The sequence below is a fragment of the Giraffa tippelskirchi genome, chromosome X, assembly GCF_054371585.1.
Source record: "Giraffa tippelskirchi isolate mGirTip1 chromosome X, T2T-mGirTip1v1.2.pri, whole genome shotgun sequence".
NCBI classification, from domain to species: Eukaryota; Metazoa; Chordata; class Mammalia; order Artiodactyla; family Giraffidae; genus Giraffa; species Giraffa tippelskirchi.
Window position 1 is genome coordinate 49,688,415 of NC_137289.1, and position 22,605 is coordinate 49,711,019.

General features: G+C 37.5%; 1 protein-coding gene across 2 annotated transcripts in view; it reads right to left on the reverse strand.

Annotated features, from left to right (window-relative positions):
- COL4A5 (collagen type IV alpha 5 chain) overlaps positions 1-22,605 on the reverse strand; it is a 237,641-nt gene that overhangs the window by 108,843 nt on the left and 106,193 nt on the right. For both annotated transcript variants that reach the window (XM_081565868.1, XM_081565869.1), the window contains exons 2-3: positions 21,082-21,141; positions 7,708-7,797 (exon numbers count right to left, since the gene is read on the reverse strand). In XM_081565868.1, the coding sequence (XP_081421994.1) occupies positions 7,708-7,797; positions 21,082-21,141 (150 nt within the window). The remainder of the gene's footprint in view (positions 1-7,707; positions 7,798-21,081; positions 21,142-22,605) is intronic.

Consider the following 22,605-nt stretch of genomic DNA (forward strand, 5'->3'; position numbering starts at 1 on the left):
AGATAAGTCAAAAGCTAAAAAGTAAGAAAGGGCTTTATTTACTAAGAAGAAAACTGTTGACATGCAGAAGAAACTTTATACCTGTTAAGTTAGTTATGAATCATGTCAAGAAAATAAAGATGAAATAATGGTAACAGATATCTCTCAAATCATGTGTGCGTGTGTGCGTGATCAGTCACTCAGTTATGTCTGACTCTTTGGGACCCCATGGACCATAGCCCACCAGGCTCCTCTGTCCATGGGATTATCCAGGCAAGAATCCTGGAATGGGTTGTCATTTCCTCTTCCAGGGGATCTTCCTGACCCAGAGATCGAACGCATGTCTCTGCGTCTCCTGCATTGCAGGTGGAATCTTTACCACTGGGCCACCGAGGAAGCCCCAAATCATTTATGCATTAACAAAATTAGAGCTGAAAATCCGAACAGTTTCTATATTGTGTCAATCTGCTCACCATGCTGCTAATAAACAGCATCACATCTGAGCCTAAATATGAGCTGTTCATGAGTTTGCTGTTTTAAAGCTTTGCTACGTTTTATAAAGGCACTTCCTATGGTCAGAGCTAGGAAGGAACAAGAAAGAACCACAGACTTTCCTTTCAAGCTTCCGCTGCAGACTCCATGCAAAAGAGGCTGCCCACAGGACTGTTAATCTATTTACCCATTTCTAGTTACAACTGCATTGCTGAGAATTTAAAGTCTTGCCTCACTAAGTTTTCCTAAGTAGTTTTTTTTTTGTTTTTTTTTTTTTTTTTTTTAAGGAATAAAGAAAACCTAATCCTGCTCTAATAGGCAGGATTTTCAGTGGAACATACAGTTAGTAGGCCACCATCTGAGGCTTTAGATAGTTTTACTAACTTGGGATATCTTGCTTTATACAAGCTTCCAAACTACTCTAGTTACAATCCTAGAGATTCCCTTGGAGGTTCCTTTATGCCCATGTCACAGCCCCTCTTCAATCAGTAAAGCTCTGTTTTTATCTGTTTTATTTGGGGTTTCCATGGAAAATTTTATTTGGAGAAAAGGTTACCTGATGTATTAGTTTCTTATGCTGCTCTTACAAATCACCACAAACTTAGTGGGCTAAAAAATAATACAATCTTACATACAGTTCTGGAAGTCTCGGTGGGAGAGTTGTGCTACTTTCTGGAGGGTTGAGATTTCATTTATTTTCTTTCTCCAGCTTCGAGAGCTACCAGCATCCCTCTGCTCATGGCTCTCTTCAATCTTCACAGTCAGTGACAGCTGAATGAGTTTTTCTAACATTGCATAACTGACACTGATTCTTCTGCCTCCCTCTTCCACATTTAAAGGACCCTTGTGATTACACTGGGTCTGCTCAGATCAACCAGAATAATTACCCTAGTTTAAAACCAGTTGACTAGCAGCTTTAATTCCACCTGTAATCTTAATTTCACTTACTTTTATAACCTAAAGTATTCACAGGTTCTGGGGATTAGTGACAGACATCTTTGGCTTCCTGGTGGTTCAGATGGTAGAGAATCAACCTGCAATGTGGGACACCTGGGTTCGATCCCTGGGTTGGAAAGATCCCCTGGAGGAGGGCATGGCAACCCACTCCAGTATTCTTGCCTGGAGAATCCTCATGGACAGAGGAGCCTGGTGGGCTACAGTCCATGGGGTTGCAAAGAGTCGGACACGACTGAGTGACTAAGCACAATTAGGAGGTGGATATTAATCTGCCTGCCATACTCTGCTTTAAAACAAGCTTAATAATCTACTCTTCACAACAGATGCATCTCTAAGGAAATTAAAGTAAATCTAAATCTATTTTAAAACTAGAAGATTGATTGCTCCGTGAATCATTTTATGTCTTCCCACTGAAGGCAGAAATAAGACAAGGATGCCTTAATACTATATTGGTCATACTAAGCAACATGGCTAAATAAATTAGAGGTATAAAAATTGGGAAAAATGAGGCAAAATGAATTATTTGTAAATAATATGTTTGTATGCATGGAAAATCCAAGTTAATTAAATGAAAAACTACTATAATCAATAAAATAATTCAGTAAGGTAGCTGTATATAAACATAATATGAAGAAATCAATAGCTTTCTTATATACCAACAACTACCTGTTAGAAAACATAATGGAAGAAAATATGCAGTTTATAATAGCAGAAAAAGATAAAATATTTGCATCCAACTGAATAAGATGTATAAGATTTGTAAGACAAGGTGACTAATGTTTACATGGAAAACTAAGTAAGCAATAACACTGAGACAAATTCTGAAGAATAAAAAGATAAATGAGGGGACACTAGCAGTGCCAGATAAAATATAACAGGTCAATAATTAAAATAGTTTGGTTCTGATATCTGAATAAGCAGACCGTTGGAAGAGTATGAAAAGTCCAGAAACAGGTCCATGTAATCATGTGAATTTGGTATATAATGAAAATGGCATCACAAATCAGTGCACAAAATTATATTGGGGCACACTTGTGAGGACATCGAGAAAATAAAAGTAGAATTTATATCACAAACCATACCAGGGTGAATTAGAAATTGATATAATATTTACATGAAAAAAGTGAAACTATTAATATACTGGAATAAAACATGGGAGAATTATTTTACAATCTTACAGTGGGGAAGGCATTTCCTATTCAAAACTCAAAACCCATAAAAGACCTTTGATAAACACAGAGCACATAAATATACACATACACAGATAAAGGGCAATCTGCCTGAAATGTAAATACCTCACTGAAATATGAAAACACCAACAATCCAGTAGAAAAGTGGGCAAATTATATAAACACACAGTTCACAGAAATGAAAAGATGCTCAATTTTCACAAGAAAATAACATGAGTACTCATTATGAATGTATAGACCTCAGTGGCTAATGGACACAGTGGATAGGAGGTATTTTTCACTGTATACCTTTTATGTTAATTTATTTTGAACAAAATGAATACATAACCTATGGAAAATCAATTGTTTTTAAGAATAAAGAAATATTTTGGAAATTTTTATATATACACTATATATATTTGTTATTAATATATATATTTGTTTTCTATACTTTTACTTTCATATACAAATGTATACAGATTAAAGAATAACCCTACAAAATTTTTGACTTGGAATGTATGTTAATATATACACATGTGTCCAAACATCCAATCACATAAAAGCTATAAATTCAGCTATATTGGGAAGTATGAAGTCATAATGGAGACTGAAGCACAAAGTGCTTCCAATTAAAAAACCCCAGAGCTTAGAAAGCAGTGAAACCTTTTCATTTTATGGATACATAAATGGAATCACAGCAAAAGACTGAATTGCTTTCTTAATTTAAACTGCACACAACTACGCCTTTAAAAATTATCATGCTAAGTCGCTTCAGTCGTGTCCGACTCTGTGCAACCCCATAGACGGCAGCCCACCAGGCTCCTCCGTCCCTGGGATTCTCCAGGCAAGAATACTGGAGTGGGTTGCCATTTCTTTCTCCAATGCATGCTTGCATGCTAAGTTGCTTCAGTTGTGTCCAACTCCACGCGACCCTACAGACGGCAGCCCACCAGGCCTCTCTGTCCACAGGATTCTCCAGGCAAGAATACTGGAGTGGATTGCCATGCTGTATAATAGTCCCAATTAATTATAAATTATTTTCAAAAAATCTAATGTAGTTAGTTTTCAATAATTTGACATAAATTTTATTAAAACTGAAACCACTCACTAAGCATGGTATGCAAGCAACTCTGCACCTAATACCAGGTAAACTCAGATACAAGAAATGTAACTTTATTTTTTTTATGGTTCAACTTAATTACTAAGGACCCATTTCACTAACATCACTGAAATTTAACCTCAATTGACTGGACTTCCCACCTCATTTTCACAAGGCTGCACCTAAGTTAGGGAGAGCTTAAGTAGTTTCAAGGTGCTAGGGCAGTGGGACAGTCTAGTCCAAGCTGGAATTCATTGAGATGTCCTTTGCCAACAGTGTGCGTGGATTACTGCTGAGTTAGTGCCCAATTCTTGGTTTCCCTGGTGGCTCAGCTGGTAAAGAACCCACCTGCAATGTGGGAGACCTGGGTTTGATCCCTGGGTTGGGAAGATCCCCTGGAGAAGGGGATGGCTACCCACTCCAGTATTCTGGCCTGGGGAATTCTATGGGCTGTATAGTTCAAGGGGTCGCCAAGAGTCAAACACGACTGAGAGACTTTCACTCACTGGGCTTCCTTGGTGGCTTCAATGGTAAAGAATCCACCTGCAATGCAGGAGACCCCAATTCAATCCCTGGGTCAGGAAGATTCCCCTGGAGCAGGAAATGGCACCTCACTCCAGTATTCTTGCTGGAGAATCCCATGGACAGAGGAGCATGGAGAGCTACAATCCACAGGGTCGCAAAGAGTTGGACATGACTGAGCAACTAAGCACCTAGTGCTCAATTATCCCCACTTAACTCAGATCTTTCTGCTATTTCTGTGCTGTGCCTGGGTGTACAAGAAACATTCTGATGTTTTACACCTCATTAGACTAGGAAATTCTGTTGTATGTCCCACCTACTTAAATTTTATGCAGTCATTTGGAGTTTTGCTTTTTCCTCAGTGTAAAAGTTCTCTATTCAGGAAATTTAAACAAGTCCTGTCTATTCTTGAATCTAACAAAATTCCTTGGTGAACTGCCACCTCCTCAGAGATCATGTGCAAACCTATTCCCATAATTTATGCTATGGTATAATAAGTGTTAAAAAGTCTTATGCATTTAAGTTAATTTCCCCCCTTTACTAAGAAGACCACTTGGTAAGTATCCATTTGATTCCCTTCATGCTCTAATGGCATGATGTACCACTATTCCATGAAATAAAATTAGAGGGAAAGAAGGGTTTTTAAACCGGTTTTCTTTTCCAGGAAAATGAACAGAACCAGCCCTTTCATCTATCAGTTCATCAGTCTAACTAATACATATAGTAAAGGAGAATTAGCCAAAAGAGCCATTAAAAACTCCAAAACTTCTCCCAATCTTAAAATTCACTATTATCTCATCCCATTCCATATCTTAACATGCACATAAGATGTTATCTTGCTCATGGTATAGGAGAGACTGCCCACACAGAAGTCAATGGGGAAAAGTATTACCAATGGACAGGATGACAGCATCTTTGGATCTTTGAGCATGGGTACAGGAGAGGGAGGGTGTATGTACCTACCCTGTCTTCTTTCTCTCTCATAGAAAAGCCTGCGTGACTTCCTCCTCACCAGATTCATTGATACACTTGTCTCAGATAGCCACCACTCAATTTGACAAACTGGTAGACATGTCACCCATCACCCAATCCTGCACATAAATGTCTGCTGTGTCCATGAATACAACAAATGGGTATTTCTCTAAACATGGAAATTCTTAGTACCTCAGATATCCCAACCTGTTACACTGATGTGCTGCCACAGTTGGACTCTGATGCTACAGAAATAAAACACCTCTTCAGATGTCAACTTGTTCCTAAGTTGGGATTAAATGAGCCATCTGGGAAAAGGGATATGGGATTTGCCATTGGAGCTATTTTGACATCAACAGTGGTGGCCTTCTCCCCCATACATTCCCCTACCTTATACAATTTTGCAATTCCACTCAAGGACTCTACCCATCAGGAGGGACTTCTGGCTGTTTGATTCCCATGATTATCAATGACTTTTACCCTCCCATCACCGTGTGCATCCCACCTTGGGATATTTCTTTTGTAAAAGTCTGGCCTTTGACTTTCTGACCAATGTACATAACGGGGGCATTGATAACAGACTTCTAAATATTCAAAACAGCCTCTCCCACTGAGCACATCACAGTAAAATAGAGTAAGAGTGGAACTCAAGGTAGACTGTGGTTACTCAGGAGAATAGTCTGCTCATGTTTATGTTCCTGGCAACTTTTCCCACTGTCAGGGCCATTCATTAGGAAATGTTGTGTGCAACTTGTCCTTGAAAGTGAAGTGAAAGTGAAAGTTGCTCAGTTGTGTCTGGCTCTTTGCGACCCCATGGACTATATAGTCCATGGAATTCTTGGCCAGAATACTAGAGTGGGTAGCTGTTCCCTTCTCCAGGGTATCTTCCCAATCCAGGGATCAAACCCAGGTCTCCCACAATGCAAGCAGATTCTTTACCAGCTGAGCCACCAGGGAAGCCCAAGAATACTGGAGTGGGGAGCCTATCCCTTCTCCATGGGATCTTACTGACCCAGGAACCGAATTGGGGTCTCTTGTATTGCAGGCGGATTCTTTACCAGCTGAGTTACCAGGGAAGCCCCAACTTGTCCTTGACCTCTACTCAAGTCATTAATGATACCACTTCAGCTTTGGAAGCAAACAGACCAGCCTCAACAATCTGGCCTGAGTAGTACTGGATTAACAGCCTAGTCTTCAACTTCCTGCTGGCCAACCAAGGAATGGTCTTGCTATTGCCAGAACTTCATGATGTACCTACATCACTAAAACTGGCAAGGTAGAGCCGTCTATCACCAGACTTAAGAAAAAAGTCTTCTGGCTCTCTAAATTTGATCAGATGGGCTATGGGCCATCTATTCCTGGCTTGGTAACTATCTGAGCCACCAGAGAAGCTCAATGGTTGGGGCTGATGGTTACACTCACTCCTCCAGGCAGGCCTGATCATCCTGCTTGGAGTAATTTTGATCATGACCATGATCCACTGTAGCCTCATACTAATTACCTACATTGTGACATAACTCCTCAAAGTCCAACCCATCCAGGTCCATGTTGGAGTGACCTATGTTTCTCATTTCGGTCTTAAAAAATCAAGAGATGAAATTGAGGAGTCTGGCTCCTGGCTAAAGACCTATGTGTGATTTTTCAGACCCAACCACAGGCAGTTACAAAGACCTCATGGTAAGCCTCATATAGAAAAGCTGCCTATCCCATTCCAGAAAGCCTCATTTAGGAAAGCAGCCCATCCCACACCAGAATTAGTGCACAGCCAATGTATGTCAGTCTCTGAAGGGACTTGTAGTTAAGGCATCAGTCCTCCTGGCTGGTCATGCTCTTATGCACATCTGCATTGAAAGGCCTCTTTATATGGAGCCTTGGTGAAGACCTCTTTATTGAGTGCGGGATGGGGACCTTGAGGACATTTTTGTCTGTTCTCTGTACTTTTCCACTCCTAGCGCTTCCCTCTCTCCCTTCATCCATCCCCTCTGGTATACTAAAAAACAGCAGTTTTTTTTTTTCCCTCCAAGCTTCCAGAGCAATGAAATAATTCCCCATGCTGAAGCATTTGACCCTCACTGGTACTTTTCCATGAGGAATAATGAACAGTGGGGAAATCCACACTTTCTCTGGTTTATGTTTTGCTTATACACACTGTCACAGTAAGTGACTAAATGCTTGACAGTTACTTTCATTTTGGCTTGTTGTCTTAACCAGTACTTTGACACCTGGCAGTTCAGCTCTCTCCAGTTCAGCTGAGCTCCTGACAGGACTTAATTTTTGTTCAGGATCCCAATAACCACACACCATTAACAGTATCTTCCAAAAGCATTTGAATACAGCAGTAATATTTAGCCTTTTACAAAAACCAACAATGAAGTATAAATTCTTGGCCATTCTACTGTTTTATTTAAATATTAGCTTTTGGCTGTAATTCAGTAACTTTTTAATTCATCTGACACTTCTCCCATATTAAAATGGCCTCATTTCTTTGGTATTACTGACTGGCAACTTGACACGTACCTTTTGTCCCCGAGGCCCTGGGGGCCCTTCTGGACCTGGAAATCCAGGCAAACCTGGGTGGCCTTCCAAACCTGGAAATCCTCTCTCCCCCTGCAATTGAACAAGAAAGAAAGATAAGGTCACTCGTCAATTTTCAAGCACAAGCATGGATGAGGTTCAAAAATACCAAATGACTATCTAGAGAAGACTGATTTATTTATGCTAAATTCAGAGTATCTACTAACATGGAGAAAATTGTATGATATGAGTAGAAAAACAAACCACTCTAAATTTATATCATATTTGGTAATGCAATCTCTTGCTTTCTCATAAAATTTAAAGGCTTATGAGATGAAACAAAGTTGAAACATACTGACATGAAGAATTTAACAGGGAAGATGGCAATAAATTCAGGAAACTAGGTCTGAAGGGGTTACAATGAAATAAGTATGGTACACAGATGAAGAAGGTTAAAAGAACATCAGAGAAGATTTCGGGTTTGTAGCAGAGCATAGAGTTGTAGGATTATTCATAATGGAAATTAATTAGCTGGTTAGTGATAAGTCAGCTAGAAAAGGGCTTGATAATATCAAGATCTTTATATATATATATTTCTGATTTTAAAATTAAATAAGAAAAGGAATCCATGTTTGTTGTGAAAAAAAAGAAAAAGCCACCACTAATTATAACTCAAGTCCCAGTTCTGACCACAGCACTTATCAACACCAGCACAGGAGGGCTGCCTACCTACTAGTGAGGATGTACCACATCTTATCAGCATTTATCAACAAAGGTTGCCTGATGTGCAAACCTCTACAACCAGAAAGGTGGGGGCTACAGAGCCACCATGCATACTAACATACCATTAGACATATTAGAGTTAGTTAACTTGTATACAGTCAATTATGCAAAGAGTATGAACCCCAACATCTCCAGGGGATCCAATCACAGAAAGCAAATTCACCACTATTACATTTGAGAACCCCAAGGGCTCATAGTTTCATGGCATGAGCTTTCAACTACTTGGCTGAACACAGTTCCTCTACTTTTCTAAGGCTTGAAGGTTGAGTCTCTGGTCAAAGGTTCTGGACCTTGTTCTGCGAACCCCTCTCCCCAGATTCTATCCACAGTGACGGCCTAGACAGCACGTAAGAAAGACGAAGCAGCTATATCTACAAGGCAACTCTCTAATGGCCCATAAGAGTCATATACCCCTGGAAGTTAAGGGACAACAGACTTTCATTCACAATCCCAGTGGGTGTGTGTATCTGTGTGTGTGTGTGTGTGTGTGTGTGTCTGTGTGTCTGTGTGTGTAAGTGAGTTAAGTACTAAGTTTAGCCTGGATAGCTTAGATAATCTTGTACTGAATAATTTCTTGTTATGTTGAATCATCCTATAATAAATATAAGAACTTTGAAAAGGCTACTTCTGGTCAGTTTTCACTTATTACTTCAAAACCAGTGAAGCAAATGTTACCCAATTAATGGTAGGTTCAACATTCCTGTAGCATTGACAATAATTATCATTATTGACATATTACTGTATTTTCTATTTTCAATAAGTATATCTCTTTGTTGTTTTAATTACTCATAGGATTGTGATAATTTAGCATCCAAAGGGCTTCCCTGGTGGCTTAGATGGGAAAGAATCTGTCTGCAATGTGGGAAACCCAGGTTCGATCCCTGGGTTGGGAAGACGCCCTGGAGAAGGAAATGGCAATGCACTCCAGTATTCTTGCCTGGAGAATTCCATGGACAGAAGAGCCTGGTAGGCTAAAGTCCATGGAGTCGCAAAGAGTCAGACATGACTGAGCGACAAACACACACACACAGAATCTCAATTCCATTATTCTGAAGGAAACAGAACAAGAAAAGAGAACTAGAAGATTAAAAAAATTTAGACCTGGATTGCCTCAACTCACTACATAGCCCATTTCTAACAGAGCTGGTAATAGAAATCTAATCAAAAGTGCCAGTCAGAAAGGAAGCTAGAATGAAATAAAATGATCTACTTGGAGTAGATTTCCATAAGTGGAAAACACAGCTATGTTTTAGGATCTCCGCTGGTATTTAGAGCATATTTCTGCCAAAACTTGAGGATAATGCTTGAAGAGAGCTATATAGTCTCAGAAGCCAAATTGCTACCTGGGCTATAGATAATAGAGGAGTAAACTAGAAACTGAAAGTAGAGAGTGCTAAAAAGCTTAACTACACTTGTATTAATAAAAATCATATACCTATACCAGATTCCTATCCTGAAATCTCCTCAAACAATAGTCAGACAATGTTGTAGTCCTATCTAGCTAACAGAGCAGTACCATCCCAAGAAAGACAGAAGGGCAGCTACTGGAGGAAAGTAGCAGAACAATTGCAGTAGCAACCCCCAGTCTTCAAAAGGTAGAAAGTTTCCTGCAGTAGAAACTACAGAAGGCTTCCATGAGGAAAGGGTGCAAGAGGGTCCTCTAACCTAATTCCTAATACAGGAGTAGGGAAGGCTGACATTTGTTGTATGCCTACCCTTTCTACTGGTTGTCAGGCAATTATTTAATCCTTATAACTACCTAGATTTTACTGTAATTTGCTAATAACACTCACTAACATAGAAAATGATGTGGTGCACCTATTTCTGAAGGTCAAACTTAAAAAAAAAAACTGGTTTGTGCTGCCTGCCCACATTTGGATAAAAAAAAAATTATTCTCATTTTTCTTTGTGGAATAGTATTCTTCTCTCTCTGCCTGTCCCTTAAATACTGGTATTACATTGAATGCCCTTTTTTGACCCTTTCTCTGGGAATTCTCAAATATCAACATATTTTTTCCTAAAAGCTGGACTCACGGGGCCAGATGTCTTAAACATCTCCTCTTGACTATCACAAAGGCACCTAACACTCAACAATAACAATAGCAAATGTGTATTGAATGCTTTTTATGTGCCAGAGTTCATTCTTAATTCTTCCCATGTTTCACCTTATTTAATCCTCCCAATGACAATATTAGGTAAATACTATTATTATTTCCACTTTACAGATGAAGAATTAAGGCAAAGAGAAGTTGAATAATTTTCTCAAAAGCAAATTTAACATAACATTGAATTCATTATCTTTCAGCCATCTTATTTATTTCAGGAAATAACACAATTCAGCTACCTTGGCCAGAAATTTGTAATAATCTCAACTCCATTCTCTCCATTTTCCCTTCATCTAACCAATTATGCTATGTTCATCCTTGTATCGGAGAAGGCAATGGCACCCCACTCCAGTACTCTTGCCTGGAAAATCCCATGGACGGAGGAGCCTGGTAGGCTGCAGTCCATGGGGTTGCAAAGAGTCAGACATGACTGAGCGACTTCACTTTCACTTTTCCCTTTCATGCACTGGAGAAGGAAATGGCAACCCACTCCAGTATTCTTGCCTGGAGAATCCCAGGGACGGCGGAGCCTGGTGGGCTGCCGTCTGTGGGGTCGCACAGAGTTGGACACGACTGAAGCGACTTAGCAGCAGCAGCAGCATTGTATTGTTAGTGCCCAACAGAACGAATATGTAGTAAATATTCATTCAATGAATGAACTTCCTTCAGTTCAGTTCAGTTCAGTTGTTCAGTCATTCCGACTCTTTGTGATCCCATGGAGTGAACACACCAGGCCCCGCTGCCCATCACCAACTCCTGGAGTTTACTCAAACTCATATATGGCACATGCTTTCCTCAAAGATTCAGAAAAAAATAAGAGCTAGGATTAGGGAAAATTATACAAAAGATGACTTTTATTTGCAATAAAGCTGGCTTAAATACAAGCTAGAATTTAAGAGAAGGATAATAGAGTAATTTCAGTTCAGTTCAGTTGCTCAGTTGTGTCCGACTCTTTGCAACCCCATGGACTGCAGCACACCAGGCCTCCCTGTCCATCACCAGCTCCCGGAATTTACTCAAACTCATGCCCATTGAGTCAGTGATGCCATCCAACCATCTCATCCTCTGTCGTCCCCTTCTCCTCCTACCCTCAATCTTTCCCAGCATCAGGGTCTTTTCAAATGAGTCAGCTCTTCGCATCAGGTGGCCAAAGTATTGGAGTTTCAGCTTCAACATCAGTCCTTCCAATGAATATTCAGGACTGATTTTCTTTAGGATGAACTGGTTGGATCTCCTTGCAGTCCAAGGGAATCTCAAGAGTCTTCTCCAACACCATAGTTCAAAAGCATCAATTCTTCGGCACTCAGCTTTCTTTATAGTTCAACTCTCACATCCAAACATACTGGAAAAACCATAGCCTTGACTAGACGGACCTTTGTTGGCAAAGTAATGTCTCTGCTTTTTAATATGCTGCCTAAGTTGGTCATAACTTTTCTCCCAAGGAGTAAGCGTCTTTTAATTTCAAAGCAGAACCTACTTTGTGAGTAAGAGGTACACATAAAAATTTTACAGAAAGGGCACTTTATAATCACAGTAAGAAAGTTATGTGATCATGGAAATAAAAAACAAATTCTAAGAATAGTTTCTTGGCGCTTCCCTGGTGGTACAGTGGTTAAGAATCCACCTTGCAATGCATGGGACACCAGACTGATCCCTGGTGCAGGAGTGTTCCACATGCCATGGAGCAACTAAGCCTGTGTGCCACAACTATTGAATTTGTACTCTAGAGCCTGTGAGCTGCAACAACTAAGCCCATGTGCTACAACTACTGAAGCCCACAAACCCTAGAGCCCGTAGTCCACAACAAGTGAAGCCACCACAATGAGGAGGTCCTGTACTGCAACTAGAGAGTAGCCCTCACTCACTGAAATTAGAGAAAGCCTGAGTGCAAAAATGAAGACCCAACAAAGCCAAAATGTAAAAATAAATAAAAAATAAACAGCTTCTCAAAACAGGTACACAATTAACAGGAAAAATATTGGATTTCTAAGGAGAGGAAAAATAAAAATTAGGACAAACTGTCACAATGACAATTATAATTAAAATTATTTGGAGATTATACTATTGCAAAAAGTAAAAATTATATAAACCTATGGGCAAAGCAATACCCTTAACAGACAAATGGAAACAATGATTTAATTAGGTAATGCAATTATAATGCTTTTATAATTATATAAATTATGGGCAACTGTGTCTTCTTTTGTGTAATTTCTATTGTTTTGTAATTATATAGCTGCTGCTGCTGCTAAGTCGTGTCAGTCGTGTCCAACTCTGTGCGATCACATAGACGGCAGCCTACCAGGCTCTGCCATCCCTGGGATTCTCCAGGCAAGAACACTGGAGTGGGTTGCCATTTCCTTCTCCAATGCATAAAAGTGAAAAGTGAAAGTGAAGTCACTCAGTTGTGTCTGACTCTTTGCGATCCCATAGACTGCAGCCCGCCAGGTTCCTCTGTCCATGGGATTCTCCAGGCAAAAGTACTGGAGTGGGTTGCCATTGCCTTCTCCGAATTATATAGCACAAAGAAATACTTGAAGTGATTAGAACAAGAATATGGATCTTTAGGAACTGTCAAAAAGTTAATCTAGGTCAGAAGATCTCAAATCTTAGCTTGCATCAGAACCACTTGGACAGCTTGTTGAAACAAGGTTACCTGGTCCTGCCCCCAGAGTTAGATTCAGTAGGTCTGCTATGGAGCCTAAGCATCTGAATTTCTAACAAGTTCCCAGTAAATGCTGATGCAACTGGTAGAGGGGCACACTTTGTTTAGATAATATTTGACTATGACATGAATTTCTGGATGTCAATTGATTGATTTCTTGTTCTCATCAGCAGTCTGGTGAATTTTGTTTTTAGCAGTATGTACTTGAACACGTTCCTTTGACAGAATGTACTCGCTTCTGTGTTAAACTTATTTTTCAAAAGCAGTTTTATTGAAGTAAAATTAATATACAATAAATTTCACTTAAAGTACACAATTTGAAAATTTTTGTCATATGTGTGACAACCAAAATAATGAACATATCTATCACTCATAAAAATTTCCTTGTCTTTTCAACAAACGGTGCTGGAAAAACTGGATGTTCCCTGCAAAAAAAAAAAAAAAAAATTCTAGACACAGACCTAACACCTTCACAAAAATTAACTCAAAATGGATCAGAGACTTAAATGCAAAACGTAAAACTCCTAGAAAATAACATCGGAGAAAACCTAGATGACCTTGGATGTGGTGGTGACATTTTAGATGCCACAATGAGGGCACAATCCACAAAAGAAATAATTGATAAGCTGGACTTCAAGAAAATGAAAAACTTCGGCTCCGCAAGAAACAAAAGAGAATGAGAAGACAAATCACAGACTGGGAGAAAAATATTTTCAAAAGATACATCTGATAAAGGACTGTTATCCAAAGTAAACAAAGATCTCTTAAAAACTCAACAATAAGAAAACAACTTGATTTAAAAATGGGCCAAAGACTCTATGGGGCTCCCCTGGTGGCTCAGACTGTAAAGAATCAGCCTGCAGTACAGGACACCCGGGATCGATCCCTGGGTCAGGAAGATCCCCTGGAAAAGGGAATGGCTACCCACTCCAGTATTCTTGCCTGGAGAATTCCATGGTCAGAGGAGCCTGGAGGGTTACAGTCCATGGGGTCGCAAAGAGACACAACTAAGAGACAGAGACTCACTCACAAAAACTTTAACTGATACCTCACTGAAAAAGATATACAGATGGCAAATAAGCATATGAAAAAATGCTCCACATCATATATCATTAGGGAAGTGGAAATTAAAAAATAACAATGAGATACCTCTACACACCCATTAAAATGGCCAAAATCCAGGGTATTGACGATACCAAATGCTGACAAGGATGTGAAGCAACAGAAACTCTCATTCATTACTGGTGGAATGCAAAATGGTGCAGCCACTTTGGAAGATACTTTGGTAGTTTCTTACAAAACTAAACATACTTTTATCAGACGATCTAGCAATCGTGTTCCTTGGTATTTATTTACCCACAGGAGTTGAAAATTTATGTCCACACAAAAACCTGCAGGTGAATGTTTATGGCAGTTTTATTCATAATTGCCCAACCTGGAAGCAACCAAGATGTCTTTCAGTAGGTGAACGGATAAAATGTGATGCATCCAGACAAATGAATATTATTAATATCAGTCCAGAAAGAAACAAGCTATCACACCATAAAAAGACATGAAGGAAATTTAAATGCATATCACTAATTGAAAGGAGCTAATCTGAAAAGGCTGCATACCATGTAATTCTAACTATATGACATTCTGGAAAAGGTAAAATTATACCAACAGTAAAAATATCAGTGGTTGCCAGTGGGTACAGGTTGGGAGATCAATAGATGGAGCAGAGTTCTTTTTAGGTCAGTGAAAATACTCTGTAGGATAATTTAATATGGATGCCTATCGTTATACATTTTTCCAAACACACAGAAAGTATAACACCAAGAGTGAATGTCAAGGTAAAATATAAATTTTGGGTGATAATGACATATCAATATAGGTTCATCAACTGTAACAAATGTACCACTATGGTATAGCTGGGGAGGCTATGCATGTGTGGGGGCAGAGCACATACAGGAAATCTGTATCTCTTTTGATTTTTCTGTGAACCTAAGACTGCACCAAAAAAATAAAATCTTTTAAAAATAACAATATTAAAGGAAATATTATAAATATTAAAAAAATTTCCTTGTCCCCCTTTATATTTTCCTCTTGCCTCTACTCATAAGCCCAGGCAATAACTGATTTGCTTTCCAACACCAGGGATTAATTTGCATTTTTCAAATTTTTTTATTAATGTAATTATACAGAATATACATTTTGTCTAACTTTTCACTCAGCATAATTACTTTGTGATTTAGAAGTGTGTCAATAGCTCATTCCTTTCTATTGCTGAGTAGTAGAGTAGTATTCCATTGTATGTATGTGCATATATATATATACACATATACCACCCTTGAACAACATGAGGGTCAGGAGTGCCAACCCCTGTGTGGTTAAAAATCTGAGTATAATTTTACAGCTGGTGCTCCAAATATTTAGTTCTGTAACTATGGATTCTAATCAAATGCAGACTGTATACTACTGTAGTATGTATTTATCGAAATAAATCTGAATGTCAGTAGACCCATGAAGTTAAAATCCATGTTGTTCAAGGATCAGCTGTACTACAATTTGCTAAGATTCATTCACCTGTTAAAAGGCAGTTAAGTTGATTCCTGTTTCTGGCTATTACCAACAGAGCTACCATGACATCATGTACCAGTTTCTCATGGGTAAATGACTAGGAATAGAGGGGGTCATATGACAGGTTTATGTTTACCTGTTTAAGAAACTGCCAAACTGTTTTCCAAAGTATTTGCATCATTCTAGATCTCTACCAGCAATCTGTGATAATTTCAGTTGCTCCACACCTTTATCTGTATTTGGTATGGTTATGTTCTAATATTTACACATTCTTATAGGTTTATAGTAGTATCTCCTCATAGTTTTATTATACATTTCCCTAATTAGTAATGTTGAGTAACTTTGCATCTGTTTACTTGCCATCATCTATATATCTTCTTTTGGGAAGTGTCTTCAAATCTTCTGCCAACTTGTTTTTAATTTAATTTCACCTGGGTATGTTTATTATTTAGTTTTGAGATTTCTTTATATATTCTGGTTTCAAGATCCTTATCAGATACGTGATTCATTAATATTTTTCCCTAGACTGTGGATTGTCTTTTCATTCTCTTAGTATCTTCAGAAAAGAATACATTCCTGGACTTCTCTGGTGGCTTAGTGGTAGAGAATCCACCTGCCAATGCAGGAGACACGGGTTCAATCCCTGATCCAGAAAGATCCCACATGTTGCGGAGCAACTAAGCTCATGCCCCACAACTATTGAGTCTGTGCTGTAGAGCCTGGGAACCCAACTACTGAAGCCCGTGCACCCTAGAGCCCATGATCTGCACCAAGAAAAGCCACTGCAATGAGAAGCCCATGAACCACAACTGGAGTGTAGTCCCTGCTCACCACAACTAGAGAAAGCCATGCAGCAATAAAGACCCAGCAAAGCCAAAAATAAATAAATAAACATATTTTTTTTAAAAAAGATACATTCTTTATTATGATGAAATACAATTTATCAGTCTTTCTTTTACAGATCATGTTTTTGTTGTCATATCTAATAAATATCTACCTAATCCAAGGTCACAAGGATTTTTTCCTGTGTTTTCTTCTGAAAGATTTGTAGACTTAGGCTTTATAGATTAAGGCTTTATATTTAGGTCTATAATCCATTTTGAGTTAATTTTCGCATATAGTGCAAGCAATGAGTCAAAGTTCATTTTTGTGAATATGCATATCCAGTTCTTCCAGTACTCTTTGTTGTAAAGACCATCTTATCTCCACTGAATTGTTTTTGCACTTTTGTCAATAAATCAATTCATCATGTACCTATGGGTCTAGTTATGGACTCTATTGTGTTCCATTCATCTATATGTCTATCTTTTTTGCTATTAGCACACTATCATGTTTCAGTTCAGTTCAGTTGCTCAGTTGTGTCTGACTCTTTGCGACCCCATGAATCACAGCGTGCCATGTTTACGCTAGTTTTATTCTAAGTCTTGGAATTGTGTAATATAGATACTCCAGCTTCATTCTTTTAAAAAGCTACATTAGCATTTACACCTGAATTTTATTTATTTTTTAAAATATTTATTTATACTTCTGGGTTGGGTCTTAGTTTTGACATGTGGGATCTTTCATTGCAGCCCACAGACTCTCTAGTTGCAGTGTGTGGGCTTAGTTGCTCTGCAGCATATGGGAACTTAGTTCCCTGACCAGGGATCAAACCTGAGTACTCTGCATTGCAAGCCAGATTCTTAACCACTGTACCACAGGGAAGTCCCTACACCTGAATTTTGTGCGTACTAAGTAGCTTCAGTCGAGTCCAGCTCTTTGTAACGTTATGGACTGTAGCCCGCCAGGCTCCTCTATCCATGGGATTCCCCAAGCAAGAATACTGGAATGGGTTGCCATGCCCTCCTTCAGGGGATCTTCTCCATCTAGGGATCGAATCCAGGTTTCCCGTATTGCAGGCATATTCTTTACCATCTGAGCCACCAGGGAAGCCCACACTTGAATTTTAGAATCAGCTTAATTTCTACAAGAAAAGTAAGAAGGTCTATTAATCTGTATATAAATTTGGAGAGAATGGGCATCTTAGTAATGTTGAGCACTTTAATCCCTAAACATGATATATATCTATGTTAATGCAGGTATTCTTTTATTTCTCTCAACAATATTTTTGTAGTTTTCAGTGCATTGGACTTACATATTTTTGTCTGACTTGCTCCCATGTGTTTCAAATTTCTGGTGCTCTTCCAAAAGGCATTTTTCTAATTCCTATTTCCAAATTTTCATTGTTATGATATATACATATCAATGATCATTATTGATCTTATCAGTTTTGTTTTTTCTATTCTTTCTACACTCACAAGGTTTATGAGCATTTTAGTATTGTTCATCTATAAAAAAAGAGAGTTGTATTCTTCCATTTTAGTATGGATGCTTTTCCTTTTCTAGTCTTACTGCACTGGCAATGTTGAATAGAAATAGCGAGAGCAGACATGTTCCTGATCTTAGAAGAAAGGAATGTAGTCTTTCTCCACTGAATATAATTTAGGCTATAGGGGTTTGGTAGATGCTCCTTAAGATTAAGGAAATCCATTCTATTTCTAGTTTTCTGAGATTTTTATCAGAAATTGATGATGAATTTTGGTAAATGCTTTATTTGTATCTATTGAGATAATTATATGGTAGGCTTATTTATGTTTAAAATTTTTATTTAGTTTTTTAACACGGTGAATTATAATTTTTGATTTTCAAATATTAAACCTACCATGCATTACTTGCATAAACCCCACTTGGTAAGAACATATTATCTGCTTTATATGCCATTGGATCTGATTTGCTAAAATTTTGTTCTTCATTTCTGCAGCTCTATTAATGAGCTATAGTTTAATGATTTTTAACTTTTGTCTTTGGTTTGGTTTTAGGGCATATTTGTTTCATAGAATTAGTTGGACATCAGTCCTTATCCCTCCATTGTTTGAGTTTATGCAAGACTGATATTGTTTCTTACATAAATGCTTCATATAATTCATCAGTGAAAACTTCTGGACTAGAATTTTTATGTTGAGTGTGGGAAGGGTTTGATAATTCAATTTCCTTAGTAGATATAGAGGTATTCATATTTTGTTTCATTTAGTTACTTAGTTGGTTAGTGTTAGGTAATGTGTGTTTCTCAAGTTATTTGTTCATCTTTCTTCAGTTTAATTCATTCTGCTGTTAAAAGCCCATCTGGTAAATGGTTCTTTCTCATATTTTTATTTTCAAATCTAGATTTTTTTTTTTTACACAATTTCCAGTGCTCTGTTGTGATTCTCTATCTGTTCACTTATTATTAGCAGAGTTCCCTTTAAACCAACAAATATATTTATCCTATCTGCTTTAAATCACTCTCCCTTTTTAATCATTTAATTTCACTGTCAGGTACTGATTCATAATGGCTAGGTTTATGCTATTTAATCATCAGCAATACTTACTTTGTAATCAGTTGTCTAAAAATTCTAACATCTGTGTCATTTCAGAGTTAGTTTTCATTTACTGGTCTTTTTCTTGACTATGGGTCACTTTTACTTGTTACTTCACAGATCTTGTTGTGTTAATGTCTAATAAGTTTTAATTGCATACTGGACATTGTGCTTAATATGTACACACACCCTAGATTCTTTTATATTGTCTGAAAAGTATTGAACACTTGTTTTAGGAAATAGCTAACTCGGCTGAACTAACACTTAAAACTCCATTTTCCTTTCAATGGACAGCAGTTAAATCTGTGTTGCCTCATTGCGGCCTTTAAACTGTTCCCTTCTGCTGGGTTGAATGAATCCTCCTGTGTAAAGTTCAAGGTTCAACCAAGTATTGGGGAGACATTTGCAAGCAGATATTTGGGCTCTCCATTCTGCAACTCTCTCCATTCCCGCATATCTCCCTTCATTTTATAGCCATTCTGGCATCCTCAATTCAGTCCTTGACTTCTCAAGCCACTAGGACTGTGGTTTTCTGTCTGCCATCTTACCATCTGTTGCCACGCAGACTGAAAGGTATACCCAGGATAAAAAGGTACATAAGTGCAAACATGCCCACTGTACTTCCCCTCTTTAGAAGGTAGAATTTGATCTACTGTTTTCCTACTTTGGTCACTCTCCTATACTATTAAATGGTTGTTATGTTTTGTCCAGAATGTTCACTTCTTAAGAAGAGTTAATCTGATAAAAGTCATTCCACTAATGTCAGAAATGAATCCTTCTTGGTCTTTTTACCACTACAGAAATTACCTTTATCATAAAACTACTCCCCTCAGACTAATGTTACTCAAATAATGGTTCTGTATAACACTCTTCAATTATTATTAATAGGTGTTATGTTGGAAGGAAAGTGGGTTAAATAAAGCTTAGAAATATAGCTTTGTAAAACAAATAGGCGTCTTTACTCCAGGACTTTTAAACACCTTTAATATGCTAGTGTACCTTCTATATGCCTAAATGGAATATGCTCAAGATACTGTCTCGAACTTTTTCTTATATAATTAGTAACATTCAGTGATTCATTCAAAAATATTAATTGAGTCCCAAAGAATGAAGACTAGAGTATGATCACCTTCCCCCAGTACCATTCTTTTTCAGCTACAGTTCACTATCCTTTTTTAAACACATCTAATTTCAGTGTCAGTCACTGATTCATAGTGGCTATGTTTATGCTATTTAATCATCACTAATACTTTATAATCATCATATCTATATGATAGGAATGCTGTTATGAGAAAAGGAAGATGAAAGTAGAGATGCAACAATCATTAACTTACATGGACTAGATAAAAATACATGAAATTGCCTAGTATGGTGTCTAGCATAGATTAGTAGCCTGATAAATGTTTTGTTCCTTAGGTGTTTTTTTACTTTCTTTTGCCTATTAAATCAGTGATTACAAGATTCATCAAAGATTGGCAGGCTATAGTTATCAGGCCAAATGCAGTCAGAAGCCCATTTTGTATAGTCCAAAAGCTAATAATCTTTTTAACACTATTAAAGGACTATTTTTAAAAAAGGAGAAAAACATGTGACAGAGACCTTATGTAGCTCAAAAAGCCTAAAACATTTGCTATCTGGCTTTTTACAGAAAGTGTTTGCTGACTTCTGAGATATAGTCTAATCCTTATAGTAATCTAAAATAAGCAGCATAGTAAAATTCATTTTACTTAATTATATTTATTAATTTATATATTTATTTTATTATATTCATTTTATTTAATTATATGCTAGGATGGAAGTCCTATTTTAAAAAAAAATAAAATCAGTATTTTATTGGTTTTCTAAATTTTTGAAGGATTAACTCATATCTTACCTTTTCTCCTTTTATACCACTACAGTCACACTTTGATCCTGGAGAACACCCATAGCAAGCCTATAAGGAAGAGAAAGAGGGAGGAAAATCATTAAATATGAACCTAAAAATCAGACTCTGACTTATGGCTCAGATGAATTCAACAATGCAAACTTTTAAAACAACTACCATAAAAATATCTAAAAGGATAAATACTAAACTATAAACAATGTTTATCTCTGAGGAATCATCCATCTTTTATTGTATACATTTCTGTTTGAACTCTTTAAAATGAGAAAATACAATACTTATAAAGTGAAAAATGTCTTTTTAAAAATGAAAAAAATCCATACAACTTCCCTTTAATATGATTTTCAGCTCTAAGGAACTCCTTTTTTTCTCCTAACATCGCTTGTAAGACATTACCTCTCAATCTATGTTAGCAAAGACTTTGGCAACTAGCCAACGATGACTGCCACTTAAAGTCCCTTGCTTTTCTGCATTCATTAGCAATCAGGGAGCATGAAGTATATACTACCTTTTACCACCTTTCTTTCCTTTGCTTCCACTCTTTCATCACTAGTAGCTTAGTCTCTAATACCTCCAGGCTTTACTTTAGATGCTGTTCCCAGAGCCTAGGTGTCTTAAACAGCCACTACTAATAAGTTCATTCACTCATACTAGGAACTGAAGTCTTGGAGCCAGAAAAATATCCTTCGCCAAAATAAGAACCTATAGGACAAGAAGACAACAGATGATGTCTGCCATCCAGAACTATCCTTTACTCTTGCATGAAGTTGAACTGCTTAGAAAAACAAATAGTAATTAGTTTAACATATGTAGATAGTTCACCTATTTATGTAAAATAAGGGATTATGCTTCTCATCAAATAAAAGAAAATTTTATGTGATATAAATACTAAATGAATGTTTATAATGTTCAGCCTTGGGAGGCTATGACTTAAAATGTACCGTAGCCTCCTTCCCAACATTCCATGCTTTCTTTTACTCCAATCATTACCATAGTACCTTCCCCAATTCTTACCAAAGTACTAACCTTGTCCTTCTATTTAAAACTCCTAACACACTCAGCCACAACTAGAAGTCACTCTCACGCTAAAACTTCTTTTCCTAATTATAACAGCAAATAATAATGGCTTGATATTGGGGGAAATCTCTCACTCACATTGCAAAAAGCTGTTTCAATAAAAGATGTGCATTTGACATTTCTAATGAAACTGTTCTATGTCCATAATTATTTATAGGTGATTAAGTTATACACTCTGGTTTTAGTGTTATGTATCAACTACATTACAGGTTAAATACACTTATTCAGACTTAATTATTCATCAAACATAAATTGAGCATTATAAGAAGTCAGAAAACACGTTAGGTGTTAATATTGAATAAGGCACAGCTCACTCCAACATATATAACTAATTCAATAAATACATATTGATCACTTGTTATGTGCCAGCCACTTGGTTATGTTAGATGCAGGTAGTGATACAAAGACAGTATATTACTGCTCTCTAATGGGTAGGAT